Source organism: Schistocerca nitens, chromosome 4 (assembly GCF_023898315.1).
Source record: "Schistocerca nitens isolate TAMUIC-IGC-003100 chromosome 4, iqSchNite1.1, whole genome shotgun sequence".
NCBI lineage: Eukaryota > Metazoa > Arthropoda > Insecta > Orthoptera > Acrididae > Schistocerca > Schistocerca nitens.
In genome coordinates, this window is record NC_064617.1 from 91,366,488 (window position 1) to 91,388,682 (window position 22,195).

Consider the following 22,195-nt stretch of genomic DNA (forward strand, 5'->3'; position numbering starts at 1 on the left):
GGTGAATGCAATAGTTCTATGTACGGGTTCTGTAAGAGCTTGTGGATGGTGCGTAGCTTTTGTACATTTAACATGTGACCTCAAAGTTCTGGAAGACGAATAGAGTTCAATAAGTCTGTGACGCATGTGTTGGAGTGTTAAGGGAGACAATAATAGATCCTTCCCCATAAATCCTTCGTCAGGATAGCCGTAGAGTTGTCATCAGCGAGTTGGATCAACATTGCAGACCTCCCGCCAATTTTAAGTGATAATTTGATGAATGTGGAATGTTCCCAGAATGAGATTTTGACTCTGCAGCGGAGTGTGCGCTGATATGAAACTTCCTGGCAGATTAAAACTGTGTGCCTGACCGAGACTCGAACTCGGGACCTTTGCCTTTCGCGGGCAAGTGCTCATTCTGCGAAAATACCCCAGGCTGTGGCTAAGCCATGTCTCCGCAATATCCATTCTTTCAGGAGTGCCTAGTTCTGCAAGGTTCGCAGGAGAGCTTCTGTAAAGTTTGGAAGGTAGGAGACGAGATACTGGCAGAAGTAAAGCTGTGAGGTCGGGGCGTGAGTCGTTCTTGGGTAGCTTAGTTGATAGAGCACTTGCCAGCGAAAGACAAACGTCCCGAGTTCGAGTCTCTGTCCGGCACACAGTTTTAATCTGCCAGGAAGTTTCAATGTGGGATGTGTTCTACGATTTTGTGTTTCGTCTCACATTCTGTTGGAAGATTTCAGATTGCGTAGAGGATAGTTGGTTCATCCAGTTTTTCTATCGGTAATAAGTCAAACATTTTCGCTGGACGTGCTTCTCCGAAGATCTTGTGGTCTGGTACCATTATTTTAACAAGCCTGTTTGACTCAGTTTTCACTTCTGTACGGTTACGAGCGATTGTATGTGCTAACATAAGAAAAGTGCAACATAGATAATGAGATATTTTGTAGCGTTTCCGCATGTGTGCATCTTATAATGTTTCAGCACAATTTATTTCTTGCAGTAATTGGAGAATTGTTGATAACCACGATGTTGCGCGCAGTAAACAACAGCAGTAGACATCGGCCCCTTGATACCCGCCCATTGCCCCAGCTTCATTCAGCCAAGGACAGCCATATTGTTTTACACATTTCTTGACGGCGGGAGTGGCCGTGCGGTTCCAGGCGCTACAGTCCGGAACCGAGCGACCGCGACGGTCACAGGTTCGAATCCTGCCTCGGGCATGGATGTGTGATGTCCTTAGGTTAGTTAAGTTTAAGTAGTTCTAAGTTCTAGGCGACTGATGACCTCAGAAGTTAAGTCGCATAGTGCTCAGAGCCATTTGAACACATTTCTTGTCGCATAACAAGTGACTTTAGTGCGAGAAAGTTTAAGAATATTGGACACTATGTTATGCAGTTAAGGGCAAGGCCGCTTTTTCTGCTTCATAACGTCCGTTTTTTGAGTAAAAAGAAGAACGACGGTGCCTGGGAATTAATGAAACACTCCCAAGGTTGTTTTTAGGCACCCAAATACCGTAAGACATGTGTTTGGAGCACACGACGTTGGATCCTGTAAGAAGTTTGATCAGCTAGGTAACAGCTTCCATCATTGGTAACGTAAGCTATTAATACCATAATGGCACCAGAATGAATGAAAACTGGTGTCACAGAAGGTACAGAAGAGGAAACACTGAACAATTTAAAATGGCATCACACAGACGCACAAGAACTGTTACGATGACAGTGACCACTCATCAGATGAGTATTCTGTCGCAGCATTCGCCGATGGACTTGGTCCCACGTTCAGCGAGTTCGCATCCGTGGAGATGACAAGCAGTTAGCCTTCCATGCCTAACAGCTTTATGACGCCATCACACTAATCACACGACGAGCTGCCCTTTCCATCCAGCCGTGAATGCTTGGGGGCCACAGCATTCACCGGCCGCTGTGGCCGAGCGGTTCTAGGCTCTTCAGTCCGGAACCGCGCTGCTGCTACGGTCGCAGGTTCGAATCCTGCCTCGGGCATGGATGTGTGTGATGTCCTTAGGTTAGTTAGGTTTAAGTAGTTCTAAGTCTAGGGGACTGATGGCCTCAGATGTTAACTACCGTAGTGCTTAGAACCCTTTGAACCATCTTCTTATGTTTTGCAGATTCTCACAACGTTCGGGATGTTATAAATGGCTCTGAGCACTATGGGTACTTAACAGCTAAGGTCATCAGTCCCCTAGAACTTAGAACTACTTAAACCTAACCAACCAAAGGACATCGCACACATCCATGCCCGAGGCAGGATTCGAACCTGCGACCGCAGTTGTCGCGCGGTTCCAGACTGAAGCGCCTAGAACCACTCAGCCACTTCGGCTGGCTCGGGATGTTATACACACAGCGTTTACCACACCTTCAGCGTTAAAAAATTATTTTAAGATAAAGAGCCAATAGCTTTAAATGAATGTTTCAAGACGTACAACGCCTGAAATGGGCAATGTACACTAATGCAAGTTTTCGCAAACTCCTTGTGTGTCAGTATGAACACTTTCCAACCACACTGACGCTGGTAATACTTCCATGTTAAAACGACAAGTGGAGTTTACTTAGCGATTGCTACTAATCGACACAGTTGGAGCATTACCTCTTACAGGAGCTAGCGGTCGACTGGATAACAAGCCTCCCACGGCAAGAACTAGCAGGGTTGCATTAATGGCTCAGTGCAGAGGAATCGAGTACCCAGAGAGCGAAATGAAGAAACGTTTTGAGACAAGAGTCATCATAATTGGGAGGAGTTTATCGCCATGGATAAAACCGCACTGTTCAAACCAGCCAAGGTACTCGACAAATATTTTTTCGCATAGTAGAACCTCAGATTAGTATTAATTGTGTGGTAGTAAGTTTTTTAACAAGTACCTGTCAATTTATTCCTGTAACGCACACTTCCAAGAATACTATACAGGGTGTTACAAAAAGGTACTGCCAAACTTTCAGGAAACATTCCTCACACACAAAGAAAGAAAATATGTTATGTGGACCTGTGTCCGGAAACGCTTACTTACCATGTTAGAGCTCATTTTATTACTTCTCTTCAAATCACATTAATCATGGAATGGAAACACACAGCAACAGAACGTACCAGCGTGACTTCAAACACTTTGTTACAGGAAATGTTCAAAATGTCCTCAGTTAGTGAGGATACATGCATCCACCCTCCGTCGCACGGAATCCCTGATGCGCTGATGCAGCCCTGGAGAATAGCGTATTGTATTACAGCCGTCCACAATACTTAGACAAGAGCTTTCAAATGCCCCCATAAATGAAAGTCAAGAGGGTTGAGGTCAGGAGAGCGTGGAGGCCATGTAATTGGTCCGCCTCTACCATTCCATCGGTCACCGAATCGGTTGTTGAGAAGCGTACGAACACTTCGACTGAAATGTGCAGGAGCACCATCGTGCATGAACCACATGTTGTGTCGTACTTGTAAAGCCACATGTTCTAGCAGCACAGGTAGAGTATCCCGTATGAAATCACGATAACGTGCTCCATTGAGCGTAGGTGGAAGAACATGGGGCCCAATCAAGACATCACCGACAATGCCTGCCCAAACGTTCACAGAAAATCTGTGTTGATGTGATTGCACTATTGCGTGCGGACTCTCGTCAGCCCACATATGTTGATTGTAAAAATTTACAATTTGATCGCGTTGGAATGAAGCCTCATCCGTAACGAGGACATTTGCACTGAAATGAGGATTGACACATTGTTGGATGAACCATTCGCGGAAGTGTACCCGTGGAGGCCAATCAGCTGCTGATAGTGCCTGCACGCGCTGGACATGGTACGGAAACAACTGGTTCTCCAGTAGCACACTCCATACAGTGACGTGGTCAACGTTACCTTGTACAGCAGTAACTTCTCTGACGCTGACATTAGGGTTATCATCAACTGCACGAAGAATTGCCTCGTCCATTGCAGGTGTCCTGGTCGTTCTAGGCCTTCCCAGTCGCGAGTCATAGGCTGGAATGTTCCGTGCTCCCTAAGACGCCGATAAATTGCTTCGAACGTCTTCCTGTCGGGACACCTTCGTTCTGGAAATCTGTCTCGATACGAACGTAACGCGCCATGGCTATTGCCCCGTGCTAATCCATACATCAAATGGGCATCCGCCAACTCCACATTTGTAAACATTTCACTGACTGCAAAACCACGTTCGTGATGAACAATAGCCTGTTGATGCTACGTACTGATGTTCTTGATGCTAGTACTGCAGAGCAATGAGTCGCATGTCAACACAAGCACCGAAGTCAACATTACCTTCCTTCAATTGGGCCAACTGGCGGTGAATTGAGGAAGTACAGTACATACTGACGAAACTAAAGTGAGCTCTAACATGGAAATTAAGCGTTTACGGACACATGTCCACATAACATCTTTTCTTTATTTGTGTGTGAGGAATGTTTCCTGAAAGTTTGGCCGTACCTTTTTGTAACACCCTGTATACTAGTGAAGAAGGGATCACATATGTATCATAAACAACGTGTACAAGCAAAGGGGGCCAAATGTATTTGAGAAGAGGGTCTGTGCTTTCTGTGTATTATATACAGCAATGCCTGCTTTGATTCTGGCGGTCGTGTCTTTGAACAGTTGCCATGACCCTAGTTATCATAAGAGATTCAATTGTTGTTCCGAGGAATGCTGCAACCAGAATGAAAGGTATTTATTTATATTCGCTAGAAGCTAGATGCCGAGTTAGGGCGCCACACGCTAGGCTCCCCCTGACACCTAGGCGACGTGTAGCCCACACCTGATAGCGAACGATGTGGCTGGTAAGATTGATGGTCCAGATTGGGTTTAGTTGTGACAGAAAATTCAGTGTTTATGTCGGTATGGTCATTTCGATTTTGGCGGATTGTAGTCTGCAGTGTGTGTACACATTTTCACGCCAGCAGTCCAAATGATAAACAGGTTATGTTTCGTTTTTTAAGGTAAAGGAGAAGCAAAAGGATGCATACAGTTTTTTTATGTGCGTGTTTCTCACAGAACATGAAGTGTTGCACTGTAACTTCATATAAAGACATTTTCTTAGAACTCTGCAGCAGTGTCTTGGCTCTTCTTTAACTCAAAATAAGAAACTTAACAAGACCGGTAATTCCCCACATCAGATTCTTTAAACCGTCTAACTTCAGCCAAAAGCTAGTTTTTCATGCATGTCAGTGTTTGTGACGTCATATCTAATGAACTATTTGGTGCGCAATGAAACAATTTTCCAAGTACTTGCTGTGGTACATGTGGATACTGCCTACAAAATGTGTTGTGAACAGATTTAGCCATAAAGAAGTAATAGATTAGAACATGGTGCCTGATTCTTAAGATTCACTGCGTGAACAGCGAAAATGTTGTAAAGCATGAACTTTTTCCTTTCATTATTTATAGGAGTGCCAGTAAAAGGTCCGGAAAGATTTAAAATTGTGTGTGGGATATGTTGAAAGCTGCTAAGTGCTGTCGTTCTCAAATAATGGATGGAAACAGTCTCGGCAATTTGCAAGCGGTTACACCGGTTCAAGAAATAAACACTGTTTCCAACTGTAATATTGATTAAATGTATGAAACATAACCTGATAATGATCAGAATATAACAGCAAATTCAGTCCATAGTTGTGGGCTGAAAATGTAATGTTTAGTTGCCCATCGATGCTGCTGGATAGGCAACTTTCTGTTATGTGTAGGTGTGTGGATGACCGCTTTAGTAAGAAGGGTTTTCACTTTTCTTGCTGTTATGAAAAGACATGAGCGCTCTGCACTAAAACCAAAAATGTAACTAAACGTGTAGCTCAAAAGGAAGGGCTGAACCAGTGGAGAAGGTAGAAGTACAATAAAGAAGTGCATAACTCAGAAATATCTTTAATTGATATTCTAAGGTGAGATCTCCTTGCAGGATTACAAGGTGGTCTCGTTCCTGTTGCAGGCTACATATGACACTGAAACACTTGTGGAAAATAATGTTCTCAGATATATGCCGCTATGATTGTTATCATAAACACCATATAGTTTGAATAACATGTGAATAAAACTTCATTCATGTTAGACTATTGCACCTTCCACTAGCGTGTATATCTTCATGGTTTATTTTGAAAGATCTTTCGTCATTATATTCTAACTTCTTTTCCTACACCTATTACCGCCACTCTAATAGTGGACTGGAAACGTCGGTGTAAAATAAGGAGCGACTGACATTGATCCAAGAAGCGTGTAACGGGTGTTTCGTGGCACATCTAGGAGGCGAGAAGGAGTCGACGTTCGTGTCTGCAGCCTATGGTGTTAGAGAAAGTGCACACATTTCGTCTCACCTTATCGCAGCTGAGGGATGTTTAAGTTACTGATACCGTCAGTCTTAATTGTCTTGGTTACAATAAATACGGTATGACGTCATGAAGGAATGGAATATGATAACCTGGTAAATGAACTATACTTTGTCATTGGACGTGTTGGGATGTACAGGGTTTTTCAAAAAGAATGATCTGACTTTGGACGGTAATAATTACGAACCTTGGGACGTGCCGGTAACGAATTTGAATGGGTGTGGCCTAGAGTTTCAGAAAATCGCCATTAGATGCCAGTCAATGAGTGTTTTCAGTCTGCAGTCAGTCAGAAGCAAGATGGCGTCCACTCAACAGAAGGCGTTTTGTGTGCTGCAAGTAGTTTCGGTCCAGCGTGGTTTTCGTCGGCGTTTCGGCTGTGATCCGCCTGCACCGAAAAACATTTGTCGTTGGTATCGCCAATTTGAAGCGACAGGAGGCTTGTACAAAGTAGGAATTCAGCTCTAACTCGCATTTCTGATGACATGACGGAGAGACTCCGGCAAACGTTTGAGCGGAGTCCACGAAAGTCTACTCGCCGCCCAGGGAGAAAACTGTAAATGCCTCATGTGACTGTCTGGCGAGTATTAAGGCGTTTTTTGGTCTATAAATCACACAGACTACAATTAGTGAAAGCTCATCGGGTTGTGATAGAATAAAACGTATTGACTTCAGCAATTCTCTGCTTAAGGATATGGATGACGACACATTTTTACCTCGCTTGACTTTCAGTGATGAAGCAACATTTCATGTTAGCAGTAAATTAAACCGACGGATATGGGGACTCCAGAACCCTCATGAAATTATTAAGCATGAAAGAGACTCGCCTAAAGCGAACGTTTTTTGTGTAATTTCTCGTGAGAAAAAGGATGGTCTCTTCTTTTGATAGGATAACACGGTAACTCGAAATGGCTTTTTTCCCAACTTCAGGACGATTGAGCTGACTTCATTTCCCAACATAATGGACCTCCAGCACACCACACGTTCCCAACAACGTACGCCAGCTTCTCAATCACACACTGTCACACGCTGGATATGGTGCGCTGGACCGAGAGACACTGCCCTGCATTGGCCTCAAAGGTCGACAGACATGACATTATGTTATATTCTCTTGTGCGGATATGTGAAGAAAATTGTGTTCATGTCCCCTTTAATTCGTGAGATAGAAGAAATGAAGAACAGAATATCAGCCGCCATAACCTTGTAAAAGCAGATATATTGTGTAAAGATTATAACGAATTTAGCTATCGTCTAGATGCTGTTCGTGCAACAGATGCTGGTGGACACATGGAGCATTTCTAACGCCATAGCTGAAATTTTAAGATTTTACGAGTGTTTTGCAATTGACCCCATTTTTGCCGTATATTTTTATCAATAAATATGGACTTTTGAAGTCAGGTCTCTCCTTTTGAAAAACCTTGTACAATACTCAAGAACGCCTGGTACATACCTGCGTTGTGTGAGGGGTAGTGTTAAATGGTGGTAGCAATATGAATGACATTAAAATGCGTCTCCCTGAAACGACACACAACGTCCCACGCAGACTGTGCAGTATTGCCTTCGGCGTGCTATTTCCATGCATGAGTGGTGACTTATCTATGTGGCACGCGTTTTTGCAGCATACCTGTTGTCGATTCGCAAAAGGTAATAATGTTGTATAGCATTTCACGGCGCAAGCTGACGAACTCCTGTAGGTTTCCTCGTATGTGACTTTTTTTTCTAATAGATCACTGTCGAGGGAACACAATTCACGTCACTAAACGCAATTTCAGAGTTTACAAACGTTGCACACACTTTGGACGATACGTCGCTAAAATCTGGTGTGAGTCAGTATACGGGTCAAACGGGATAGCTTCAGGTTTCCGTGACAAGTGCTGGCATCAGTCTAATAAAACACTGAGGTGCGCCGACATTGTGAGAACTGTACGTAACCACCACTAGCGGTCGCCTGTTGCTTTTACTTCTACACTTTTTTTTTTTTAAGTTTTCGTTCACTTTTCCTTCAGTGTTGGTCTTGTTGGAGCAGTTATGACGAGCAACGTTACTTGTACATAGGTAAGTAACTATTTCGACTCAGCATTTTTTCAGTGTATTTCTGTGTTTGCACGACGCACACCATGTGAACGCTGACTTCCCAACGCTATGTTTAGTTCCGTCTTGCACTGTGGGACAAAATCAGAGATACTGCGTGGGGCAGAACCGGGTTCGGGAAGCCTTGTAGTGCAGCCTCAGAAGGTTGACTTGGTACAAAGTGCAAAGAAAATCACCAAGAAGCGAAACGACAAAACAATAATATTGACCTCCTGTTATGCAAAAAATCACTTGCAAGCTGAGCAGATATGGTACAAAACATGAAGAATAAAAGGGAAAATGCAAACGAAAGCTTTTTATGGGGAAGAAACAAAAGGCGAAGAAGCAGAAAACGACAGATGGGAAGATTAGACCAGCTCACAAAAAAATTGAAGGAAAAAAAAACAATACTTCATCAGGCGAAGAAGACCCAGACGAAGAATTGATATCTTGTAATGGGTTATATTCACATCCGTTATCAAAGAACAGATGGAGTGCTGTCTGTCTTGTCCTGTCCGGTCTCATCAACCATGTTCCAGTGCTGAGGAAAAAAGACAGCTACTTCATCTGTGATTTCTGTTCGTAGGCAAGTGTGTTTTTAGTTTTTTATGACCAGTTATTGAGAACTTTTCCTATATCAGTAAAGTTTATAGAGTTATTCAAAAATTCAGATTTGTTAAAGACCAGTTTTCGTAGTCAAAAACGATTTATCGTAGCTCTTGGTAGTATATTTAAGGATTTATGTATGTCTTCATATATTTTTTGCAATAAAATAAAACATTTTTCTAGTTTCCAATGTTTTCCATTGATTTTATTAGGTAGCCTGTTTCACCTCCTGGGTGGGGTAAAACCAGTTTTCTGTATCCAACTACGGTCGATACTAGAATGAAATTTTCACTCTACAGCGGAGTGTGCGCTGATATGAAACTTCCTGGCGGATTAAAACTGCTGCAATGGTAATTTTAAGCTGAAACAGGTCTAGTATCATGTTGCTAAATATGTAAGAGATCTGAATAACCTTAATTTGCATCTCATTGATCACTGATAATGATCTGCGTGAATTAAAATTTAAGGTACCTTGTTTTACCCTAATGTTCCCTACAATTCCTTGTCTGATCTAATTTCTTTTGAACTACTGAGGAAATCTCGTTGCATGTAAGTTGTATAAATGTGGTGGGTTGTGGAGAGACTGCTGCCGTTGACTGCACCATCAGTTGGGTTTTAAGACAATGGGTACAGAAATGTCACTCGGCCTGACTTAATCGCACATACAGGGTGTTTCACAAACGAGTTTGCCTCTGTAAGTTACCAAGTAATAGGCGACGGTAATATTTACTGCGGCAGGTCACCATAAGAAACGTGACACTGTCTGCGTAACTATGAACATAGTTTACTGTGTTATTATCCAAAGACTTACATCAAAAAGATATAATTTTTTAAATGGAACAATAGTTGTTTCTATGATGCACTGGAATCCGTAACACCAGCTGTGTATACATCAATTTAAATTACATTCCTATCGCTTTTAGTTTGGGAGCTACAACGCTTCAAAGTTTCAGGGGCAGATATCACACGCTGTACATAATACCTGGCTGTGTGATGGGTGATTGATGTTCTGGCGGTGGGAAGTTGATTGAAATGAGAGGTTAAAATGTGTCTCCATGTTGCTGAATGCACAATGCAATGCGCCTTCTAAAGAATCTGCGGACGAGATGTAACATCGCCGGTGTCACGGAGCAACATGCGTCCTCGATGGGCCGTTTTAGATCATGTGGGGACGTGGGCTCAGTGACATAATCACGATCCTTTAGATATCCCCACAAAAAGAAATCTCTAATGGTGTTAAATCGGACGACCTTGCGGTCCATAAATGAGGACCATGGTGCCCCAATCACCTTCTTACAAACCTGTTGTTTCGTTTTTCCACAACAGTACGTGCAGAATGGGATGGGTGACCATCGTGCTGCATCCACACGTGGTCAAGGAGACCACCCAAACTGTCGACTATAAACGCGTGATATAACTTACCTGTCATTCTACCTGGGAAGTAGTGTGGACCGATGATTTCATCCCTAAAGATTCCACACCATACATTAATAGACCACCTACATTGAAGGCCGTACGTACCTACTGAGGATTGTCTGCGGCCCAGTAGTGAATGTTATGGAGATTCACTGCACCATAATTTGTGAACGTGGATTCATCAGAGAACATAACACCTTGTAAAGACTCCAGCGTGAAATTACGCATGTCCCATACACAGAATCTAACTCTCGCACGGAAATCGTTCTCATGCAGCTCCTGGTTCAAATGGCTCTGAGCACTATGGGACTTAACATCTGAGGTCATCAGTCCCCTAGAACTTAGAACTACTTAAATCTAACTAACCTAGGGACATCACCCATATCCATGACCGAGGCAGGATTCTAACCTGCGACCATAGCGGCCACGTGGTTCCAGACTGAAGCGTCTAGAACCGCCCGGCCACACCGGCCGGTCGCAGATGCTGGATCAGTGACAGACGGTACGGGTCAAACCTATGACCATGTACTATAGCCGGCCACTGTGGCCGTGCGGTTCTAGGGGCTACTGTCTGGAACCGCGCGACCGCTACGGTCGCAGGTTCGAATCCTGCCTCGGGCATGGATATGTGTGATGTCCTTAGGTTAGTTAGGTTTAAGTAGTTCTACGTTCTAGGGGACTGATGACCTCAGAAGTTAAGTCCCATAGTGGTCAGAGCCATTTGAACTATTTGTACTATACGCTGCATAGATGTGAGACTGACACCAGCGACTGCAGCAACAGCTCGTAAGCTGACATGAGGATCGTGGTGTACTGCAGCTAAAACAAACACCTCCGTCTCCTCACTTCTTGCAATTCTTCGTCTGTTACTGCGGCGCATTACCAAGCTGCCTGTTTCCCGAAGTCGTTGTCCGGCACGTAAGAGCGTAATGGCTACAGGAGCTCTTCGCCTAGGATATCTAACTGCGTACGCCATTGCTGCTTCAATGGCATCGTGTCGGCACTCGCTAAGCATCAGCAACATGTCAACGTACTCGTTGTTCGTGTATGCCATCTTCATCCGATGTCAGTAGCCGTGGTATATTGAGCCCTGTTTGTTTGTGTGGCACGAACTGTCGGGTATACGGCCGTGTGCGGCGACAGTCGGCAATCTAACAGCGCATCGAAGAAGCTTCTTGCTCCGAGACACCGGCGACGTTACAACTCGGCCGCACCACATTTACACTCCTGGAAATGGAAAAAAGAACACATTGACACCGGTGTGTCAGACCTACCATACTTGCTCCGGACACTGCGAGAGGGCTGTACAAGCAATGATCACACGCACGGCACAGCGGACACACCAGGAACCGCGGTGTTGGCCGTCGAATGGCGCTAGCTGCGCAGCATTTGTGCACCGCCGCCGTCAGTGTCAGCCAGTTTGCCGTGGCATACGGAGCTCCATCGCAGTCTTTAACACTGGTAGCATGCCGCGACAGCGTGGACGTGAACCGTATGTGCAGTTGACGGACTTTGAGCGAGGGCGTATAGTGGGCATGCGGGAGGCCGGGTGGACGTACCGCCGAATTGCTCAACACGTGGGGCGTGAGGTCTCCACAGTACATCGATGTTGTCGCCAGTGGTCGGCGGAAGGTGCACGTGCCCATCGACCTGGGACCGGACCGCAGCGACGCACGGATGCACGCCAAGACCGTAGGATCCTACGCAGTGCCGTAGGGGACCGCACCGCCACTTCCCAGCAAATTAGGGACACTGTTGCTCCTGGGGTATCGGCGAGGACCATTCGCAACCGTCTCCATGAAGCTGGGCTACGGTCCCGCACACCGTTAGGCCGTCTTCCGCTCACGCCCCAACATCGTGCAGCCCGCCTCCAGTGGTGTCGCGACAGGCGTGAATGGAGGGACGAATGGAGACGTGTCGTCTTCAGCGATGAGAGTCGCTTCTGCCTTGGTGCCAATGATGGTCGTATGCGTGTTTGGCGCCGTGCAGGTGAGCGCCACAATCAGGACTGCATACGACCGAGGCACACAGGGCCAACACCCGGCATCATGGTGTGGGGAGCCATCTCCTACACTGGCCGTACACCACTGGTGATCGTCGAGGGGACACTGAATAGTGCACGGTACATCCAAACCGTCATCGAACCCATCGTTCTACCATTCCTAGACCGGCAAGGGAACTTGCTGTTCCAACAGGACAATGCACGTCCGCATGTATCCCGTGCCACCCAACGTGCTCTAGAAGGTGTAAGTCAACTACCCTGGCCAGCAAGATCTCCGGATCTGTCCCCCATTGAGCATGTTTGGGACTGGATGAAGCGTCGTCTCACGCGGTCTGCACGTCCAGCACGAACGCTGGTCCAACTGAGGCGCCAGGTGCAAATGGCATGGCAAGCCGTTCCACAGGACTACATCCAGCATCTCTACGATCGTCTCCATGGGAGAATAGCAGCCTGCATTGCTGCGAAAGGTGGATATACACTGTACTAGTGCCGACATTGTGCATGCTCTGTTGCCTGTGTCTATGTGCCTGTGGTTCTGTCATTGTGATCATGTGATGTATCTGACCCCAGGAATGTGTCAATAAAGTTTCCCCTTCCTGGGACAATGAATTCACGGTGTTCTTATTGCAATTTCCAGGAGTGTAGAAGGCGCAATGCGTTGTGCGCAGCGTGTGTGGCATCTGCCCCTGAAACTTTGAAGGGTTGTAGCTCCCAAACTAAAAGTGATAGGAATGTAATTTAAATTGATATATACACAGTTTGTGTTACTGATTCCGTGCATGATTGAAACAACTATTGTTTCATTTAAAAATTGTATATTTTTGCTGTAACTCTTTGGATAATAACACAATAAACTATGTTCATAGCTCCGCAGACAGTGTAGCGTTTCTTATGGTGACCTCCGCAATAAATATTTCCATCACCTATTACTTCGTAACTTAGAGGCAAACACATTTAGTGAAACATCCTGTATGTTAGCGTCACGGCTGTTCTGGATACAGTTTCAGGGTCGAAATTTTCCGACCAGTTCATACAAGTTGTGTCCGCATGTGAGACAAACAGGGACATTGTCTATGTCGTGGAGCTGAAACGCAGTACTTGACTAGAGTTCTAGAAACTCAACCACTGTTAATCCTTAGGTTGTATAATATCAGTGTGTGAATTAGTCATTTATGGGTGATGACTACAATAATTTTTTCTGCCCTTGGCACGGAGGCGAGGCAGGTTTGATTTCGTTCTGGGTCAGTCAGTCAGCCGTAGAAAGGTCGACAAGTTGCTGTGAAGTGAGTATGATCTGCCACCGCCTTGCAGTCTTAGATGGTGATTTTCGGTTTGAGTTAATTCAGATTTTTCGAGATTTCTTCTGCAGTTTTGAAGTCATCTGTTATAAGCATTATGAGGTTCTCGCGAACGTTAAGATTGATGTCATTTAGCTAGAGTCAGATAACACTTACCCTGTTCTTCATCTGGGAATGATTAAGTTCATGCATTATGATTCCGACTGACTTTCATCTTTCTTTCCTCTGCGAGTCAGTCACAAGGCAGTTTTGACGATTAGGCTTTTGCTGGAAAATGGTTAATATTATCTTCGATTATTCTGTGAATGTTTGAGTCTTTGCGAGTGAGCACAGGAGGGTTCATGTTGCGTCCCTGAGCCAACCTACCTTTCAGAATAATGGTGACAATATAGTTTCCCATTAGGGAACTACTGTGTTAGGATTTTATACATTTACCATCCTTAATTAAGATCAAGACTAAGTTCTACTTTGTGAATGAATTCGCTTTAATCATCAATGTATTTCATTAAACTTTTTTCCAGTATGCATACGAGCACATCTTCCCTCCTCCAGTGATAACTAACCAATAACAGAAAGTTACTAGGAAGCATTTAGTAAGGTTCAGTCTCTGATCGTTCGGTCTGAATTACGCAAGATTTATTTATTTATTTATTTATTTTGGTGAACCTAGGGATAAATTCATTTAATATTCTTGCGACTTAAGACGGCATTCGTTGGAAGCTATAGGATAATTAGCACTGGTTTCTTCAAAAGGAAGCTCGTCCCACCGTAGAACCAGTTACCAATACTTAAATGTTTGCTAGGCCAAACAGTGGGTCTCTTTTAATACGTAAGTGCATACATAATCCGTGAACATAAAAGATGTAACTCCTGCCAACACCTGTTACACTGAGTTCAAACAAGAGATGAATGTGAGGACCTCACATTTGGGCCATTCCTTAAAAGACCTGCCACAGGCATTGCGTGTTCCCATGGTCTGTTGCAGCGATGGTTGAACTGAATTCATCACAGAAACCTTAAGGGGCTCCGGAAAGGCTCAAAATCATGAAAAGTTCAATTTTTACTTTTATGCGTTTTCTGAATCTGCAGACTATTACCTTTTCATAGATATATAATTTATTCAATTCCGAAGACTACAACTATTTTTAAATTTTTTTTGAAATGTGTTCTACATGGGCGTGACCCACTGTGGCGCTGTTAAACTGCTGTCAAATGGTGTTATTATTAACGTCCGTGTTCATCAGGTACATTTTAGTGATGTAAGATAAAGTATGTGTTGTGGCTAACCTGTGATGGTTCAATATATATCGCTGGTGTGATTGTCGATTGTTTCATGTTTATTTACTCTGTCGTTATCTCGAAAATATTCGTAATTAATTCTGTTTCTTGAGTCTCTGTTTTGTTGAAGTATAATAATGAGTAAAAGTAAAGTTATTAGAAATCCTCTGAAGGCTTTTAAGAAAAGGAGAAATGTTGGAAAGCCAAAGGTATGTGTTATTACTGTAAACAATAAAGACGTTGAAAATCCCCAACATAGCTTGTGTCCCAAAGAAGAAGATTGTTGGTGTAAATATAACAAAGGATTGCTAACTGGTGAAGTGTACACTCATAAGCATAGTCTGCCTCATGCAATAATGGAGGTGATAAAACCTATTTTCAGAGACTTAGCAGCACCTGAACTGTTGAAAAAGTGTATTCACGGAAAAACTCAAAACCCCAATGAAAGTGTAAATAGTGTTATATGGTCGAGAATCCCCAAGACTGTATTTGTTGGAATAGAAACACTTCACTTTGGTGTGTATGATGCTGTTGCGACTTTCAATGATGCAACATTGTAAGGTGCAAGGTATTTAGAAATATGGGAATGAAGATAGGTTCTAACATGGTACGAGCGATGCTTGCTTTAGACAAGGAACGCCTTCGGGCTGCAGACAGGGCTGTAAAGAGTCTAGAAATACAAGCAAGAGTAAACAGGAGGAGGAACAAGAGGGAGCTGGAGGAGGAGTTTGCAGAGGATGAAGATAATCCATCCTATAGACCTGGAATGCACTAAAAAGTTAATCCAATCTTTGTCGTTCGATTCCCAAACCTTTTATTTTCTCATACTAATTACATGTTTTCTAAGGATCTTCCAAACATATTTGTTTCAAACTTTCAGTAAATGTTACACAGTACTTTCTGCATAATTTAACACAGCCTTTTTCCAAAAAACTGTATATTTTTGAATATATAAATAAAAAATTGCAAAAAAATGTTGTGAATTTTCATTACAATTGAAAAAAAATCATCTTTAATAACTGAACTAAAATTTTGTAAAATCCCTGTGTTAAGTTGTAGCCCATATTCCAAAAAATAATCTGTAAAAAGTTCAACTTCCTACCTCAAATACTTTGTGAGGAAAGATGTAATTTATAAGCGTTATTTTAACATTGCAAGTATAGGGCGTTCCGGAGCCCCTTAACTCCATTAAATTGTCAAAGTGTACAAATAATTTGCTGGGTCGATTATATACAGATTTAACTCCTCAGTTGTCACAACATGACATGTGTATGCACAGTGACGCGTAATTGCAATCGAATGTGTAACTCGGTTGTCTGACGATCATTATAGTTTACTGAAGCTTATGTTGGTTATGTATATGCGACGCAGAGTGGAAAAAAATCAATTTTCTTGAGACATAATGTTCATGATTGTCCCCTATGTGACCCTAAATTCAATGATACATATTTGTTGAAGAATACTTCATCGTGCATTTCTCACTCAACAATTTGGGTACGCACCATACACGAATTTCACTGTATTGAACTGCCTCTGAAACTTCGCTTCTCTCATTTCTCACAATTCGCCATTGTTAAAACACTGATCCGTTGTAAGAGAGGGTCTGACGTTGCTAATCTGATAAGGATAAACAAATCTATTCTTCTATTCACAAAAAAATGAAACCATAAATGTATGCAATTTAAATTTCACTATTTGGCTTTTTCTATAATCACAAATCTCAAAATTAATGCCTTTTTTGGTGAAGAAGATGCCTCATGTTGGCCATATTCGTTTTCTGTAACTTCTCCAATATTACTTGTCATATAATAGTATGGTTGAATATAAGTCGGGTTTTATTATAATTAATCTTGAGATATATATAAGTGAACTGTGTGGTTCATACGGTAGAAAAAAAACACTGTTGTTGATAATTCTTCCGGGTTATATGGCTGTGGTCCATGGAATACTTCTATTCCTAACGTTTCGTCCAATACTACGTTGGACATCCTCAGAGGTATGGCTGGTCCTGTTGAGTCCCACCGTAGAACCAGTTATCAATATTTAAATGTATAATTAGAAAAAAAAACACTGTAAATGTTTTATGAAACTCAGAGCAAATACGTTTTGAATCTCACAGTTTTAAAGACTTTCAGGGAAACCTAAAAGAAACCTCACATCGTACCCACTAAGCACTACAGTTTCAAAGTACTTTCACTTCCTTTCTCTTTTATTTCGTCACACGAAACATCTTTGATATATAGATTACTATACAATAATAATTTACAGATCACATAACTATAAATATATATATTTTACAAGGTACAAATGTCTGCAATTATCGTTGTGGTTGGTAACCGACATAGATTTTAAAAATAATACCACAGATACATGCAGTAAAAAAGACCATATCGCTGCAGGACTGATGGAAACTTAAAACACACTGGCCTGACCGACAGTGAAATTTTTCACAAACTATTAGTCGTGCCGCATTTCGCGGTGCCAACAGCATTGACAGTGTCGCAGTTGACATACGACTGTTCGTAAGTTAGTGGCAAATGGACATTAGTCTCGCTATTAGTTCGCGAAGAATTCCACAACTTTCTGCCGAAGAGGGCCCCATTTAGGTAACGCTTCATCCTTCTTTTCCTTCCATCGAGTGCAGTCCTCCAGTTTCGATGACGGGGACGCTGGACAGACAGAGTGAGATGGACAGGGAGACAGAAGGAAGAGACACGTACGATTCACAGAGGTGTGTGATATGTGGCGGCGGTGCTCGGGCTCTGAGGGTTGGGGGACAGGGGGTGAGGAGGGGTGGACTGTGCGGGGGCGGAGGACGAGGATCATAGCAGGCGCTCCAGCTCCTCGCTGGACACGGTGTCGTCAGATGTCTCGTCCGCAGAGCTGGAGCTGGAGCAGGAGGGCTCGATGGGGCTGTGGTTGGTCCAGTGCTGGAACTGCTGCCGGTGGTGGTGGAGCGCCTCCAGCGAGGGGAAGAGGCTGTCGCACGAGGAGCACCTGAAACACAGCACACCGAGAGGGGCGGTCAGGTTATTCAGCTCCCCATCCAGTCTACACGGCCGCTGGAAAGCGCACAGTTACAATATTGTGGAGCCTGCTTTACACTGGAGCGAACAGAAGCGAATGAGCACCAACGGACAAGAATACTCTCTGATTGAAGAGGTAGGTGAGAGCAAGCGAACAGCATTCGACCGTCTTTCGTTCGCATTAGCTAGTACTCGCCAGTCTTTCGCTAGTGGGCGCGCTTTTAGCGATCCATCAAAGGAAGTTCGCGTCCTCTCCGCTAAGGCGCTAGCAGAATAGAGAGCAAACCTATTTTGTGTGCGAACAGCTTTTGTTGCTGATACCAGATGCGTGAATGGTGGAGTGGTGTAAAGTGATTGTAATATTGAGATAAACGTTTAATGTAGAAAAGAGCTAAAGTTGCGAAATTCTGTTCTTTTCATTTAATTGATGACGGGTTTCAGGAATCAGAAATTATTCTCAAATGAGCCAAACGGTGAAAATTCCTCTGTCTGGATGATTTGAGAGTTGGTTCTGATACCGGAAACCGGTCATCGGTTATGTGGTGTCACTGCCAGACACCACACTTGCTAGGTGGTAGCTTAAATCGGCCGCGGTCCATTAGTACATGTCGGACCCGCGTGTCGCCACTGTGTGATCGCAGACCGAGCGCCACCACACGGCAGGTCTCGAGAGACGTACGAGAACTCGCCCCAGTTGTACGACGACGTTGCTAGCGACTATACTGACGAAGCCTTTGCTCTCATTTGCCGAGAGACAGCTAGAATAGCCTTCAGCTAAGTTAATGGCTACGACTTAGCAAGGCGCCAATTGTATCAGTGCATGTATCTTACGAGTCTCATTTGTATAGTCAAGAGAGATGTACCAAAGGAAGCATTAAAAGTTAAGTATATTCCAAAGCTACGTATTTTCTTTATAGCAGTCATAACTTATCCTGTTCCAGACCTGACGCCAGTCGGCGTGTGTGTACGCGTGCCTTTCGGCTTCCTCCTCAGTGTGGCGTGACTAGCTTGTTACGCCACAACAGGTTAAATAAAAGGAACTGAATTTCGCAGCTTTGGCTGTTTTCTCCATCGATCTGCTTAACACAAGTTGCTGTACTGTTGTACTGGAAATCCAAACAATAAATTTGGAAATTTGTGGTAAGCTTTCATGGGACCAAACTGCCGAGGTCATCGATCGCTAGACTTACACACTACTTAATCTAACTTAAACTAACTTATGCTAAGGACAACGCTCACACCCATACCCGGGGGAGGACTCGAACCTCCGACGGGGGAAGCCGCGCGAACCATAACAAGACGCCTCAGACCGAAACAATAGATACAGTGATCAAAATAAATGTTACGCTTTGCTTTCTTGTCAATACTGAACGTAATAGGAAACAAAACTGATTCTGTTCTGTAAGGTACATTCATAAGAAAAAATTAAGAAGATAAACACATTTTTACTTGATAAACACAAACAAAACAAAAAAAACACAAACAAAACAACACTAACAAAACCTTGCATAGGATTCCACTCCAAACACTACAGCTTCTTCTCACTGTCATCCTGCAAACCACATTATTTATGAACCAGTTGTCCTCCTCCTAAATCTAGGCACTTTTCAATATGATTTAGACATACTCATGACAAGATAACCAGACGAGCCTGAAAGGTCTCTGGTGGGATAGGAAGACTGCGAACCGCACGTTTTACAACTGCCCGTACATTATCATACAACTAAAATCTGAAGATGTATGCCATTCCATTCGAATGTATGTATGCTCCAGTAAGGTCTTCACAAAATTGTGCTGATGGAGTGCATATTGTCGCTCGACAGAGTGAATTCTATTCCATCACGTTCACCAGACAGAGCCACAATGCGTGCAAGAATGACGTCGCGATACTTCACGCGAATCATCCTCCCATGTATTGGCATAAGGGGTGCCCTGCAGCCATACATGTCTCCATCCCAAAACATGACTGAACTGCCTTGATAAAGGTGGCTGCCTACGATAAAGTTAGGGTGTAAACATTGCCCTCGTTGCTTCCAGACATGAATATCATTCTTCAGCTTGGGAACTATTACGATCTCATCAGAAAAGAGCGTTGTGTCCCACTGTTCCCCAGTCCACAAAGAGTGGTTTTGTGTCCATGTGAGATGGGCCACTCTCCGAACCCGATTTAGAGGGGAACCCGTGAGAGATCATCTGCCACGTAACCCCTGCTCATGAAACCCATTTCGTATCGTTGAAACCTGCACTCCTATGGCTGTTTGGAAGCGCCGAAGGAGAATTGCAGCATTTTTTGAGTGTTTCTGATTACTTTTGCACGCAGATATCGATACTGCACACATGTTGTTTTTAATCAGCGGCCACCTCTGAGACGACCCTGAACTGATCCTGTAACTAGAAACATTTCCCAGAATCTAGAGACATCACTATGACTCAGAGCGACATCCGCTACGATGTCCAGATGCTTCATTCCCTGCTCCATTACACTGACTATACGGAGCCACTAATCACACATTACTTTTGTCGGAACCTTCCTGGTGCAACGAAACTGTCGTAATGACACCCAGCCAAAGTCCTGCGATGTTTACAGGTAACGCGATTGTCACAGACTGCACATACTGCCTCCTCACGATAGAAACATGAACTGCTCCCGCTATAATTACATTTAAAAAAATCAGTGTATAGATATCATTATGTATTTCCGTATCGCAATGTTCAGTGTTAAAATTTCGGCAAAATGGAACATTTATTTTGGCTACTTTATCTTTCGTGGTTGTGGGGTTCAAGATATCAACAGCTCTCAAATCGAAGTAAAAGAAATATGATTGGCACAAATTTACCGAAGCACTCAGGGGTCAAACAGGCGATATGACAAAGACAGTAAATCCATGATTCCTTCCGACCGGAGCATAGTGAATCAGCACAACCTTTGTATTTATTTCCATTAAAAAGAAAGAACACTATAAATTTCCTTCCAATTAAACATGTCCGATGTATTATAATGATTGAAATCAGAAATATGTTAAAGACCTGATTACTGACGTCGCGGACGTGTATGGCCGCTGTTATTACTAGCCACATGATCATGGTAATTTTAGAGATTATTGACTTATTTACCTGATAAATAACAACAGTTTTCTTGTGATCATGCTGTCTACCTTCTAACAAACTCTATATCAGATTTTAGGAAGTTGCCTACGTGACACGCTGTATGTTTATTTTATATTTTATTAATCATACTTTATTGATATTACGAGGGTTGGAACTTAAATAGTGGCAACTATTTATTCACAACCGATAAAAAAAGAGTTACGTGTTTGCACCTGTTACTTTCCTTCAAAGCAGTCACCAGCATTGCGTAGAATCTGTTGCCAGCCATGTCGAAGACGTAGTATACCGTTAGCAGAGTCTGCTCTGTTGATGGTGCGAACGGAGCGGTCTACTGTCTGTCAAATCTCTGGAACAGTTCTGGAGCGCATGCCACGAAGTGGTTCCTTCATCTTCGGAATCACAAGAACTTAAATCCGGGGAGCATGGTGGACGGCACAGTACTTCCCAGTCCCATCGACCGAAAATGGCAGTCACAGCTTGCGCTTTACGCTCCCGCGCATTGTCGTGCAAAACGATGGGTGAGTTGCGCAGAAAGTGTCGCCGCTTCTTTCGCAAATCTGGTCGCAGGTGATGCTCCAAAAACGAATAGTAATACTATGCACTGACGGTCTGCCGTGAAGGAACGTAATGCGTTAGTATAACACCCATCACAGTCGTACACGAGAATCACCAGAACTGTAGACCGCTCCATTCGCATCATCAACAGAACAGGCTCTGATAACGGTGTACTACGTTTTCCACACCGCTGGCAACGGGTTCTACACAACGCTGGTGACTACTTTGAAGGACAGTAACAGGTACAAACATATAACTCTTTTTTATCGGTTGTTAATAAATAGTTGCCACTATTAAAGTTCCAAACCTCGTATATTCGATACACTTACTTTAATAATATCCTCGAAGTGGTTCGCATATGCCAATGTAGACATTAGGGACAGTTTTACATACAGCAGCTACTGAAATGCGAAGTAATAAAGTAAATATCTTCAGTTGCCAATAAGTACAGGAGATGAACAAAAATATGGAAATCCCAAAAACATAACACATTTCCAGGCCTAAAACGGTGTAGGAAAACCGTTGCATTCAAAAT

At 43.4% G+C, this 22,195-nt stretch overlaps 1 protein-coding gene across 1 annotated transcript in view; it reads right to left on the minus strand.

Annotated features, from left to right (window-relative positions):
• Window positions 1–16,019: 16,019 nt before the first annotated feature.
• The window catches only part of LOC126252132 (uncharacterized), a 331,944-nt gene continuing 325,768 nt past the window's right edge, over window positions 16,020–22,195 (minus strand). Inside the window, exon 4 of the mRNA XM_049952997.1 lies at window positions 16,020–17,968. Coding sequence (XP_049808954.1) covers window positions 17,794–17,968 — 175 coding nt within the window. The 3' untranslated portion in view covers window positions 16,020–17,793. The remainder of the gene's footprint in view (window positions 17,969–22,195) is intronic.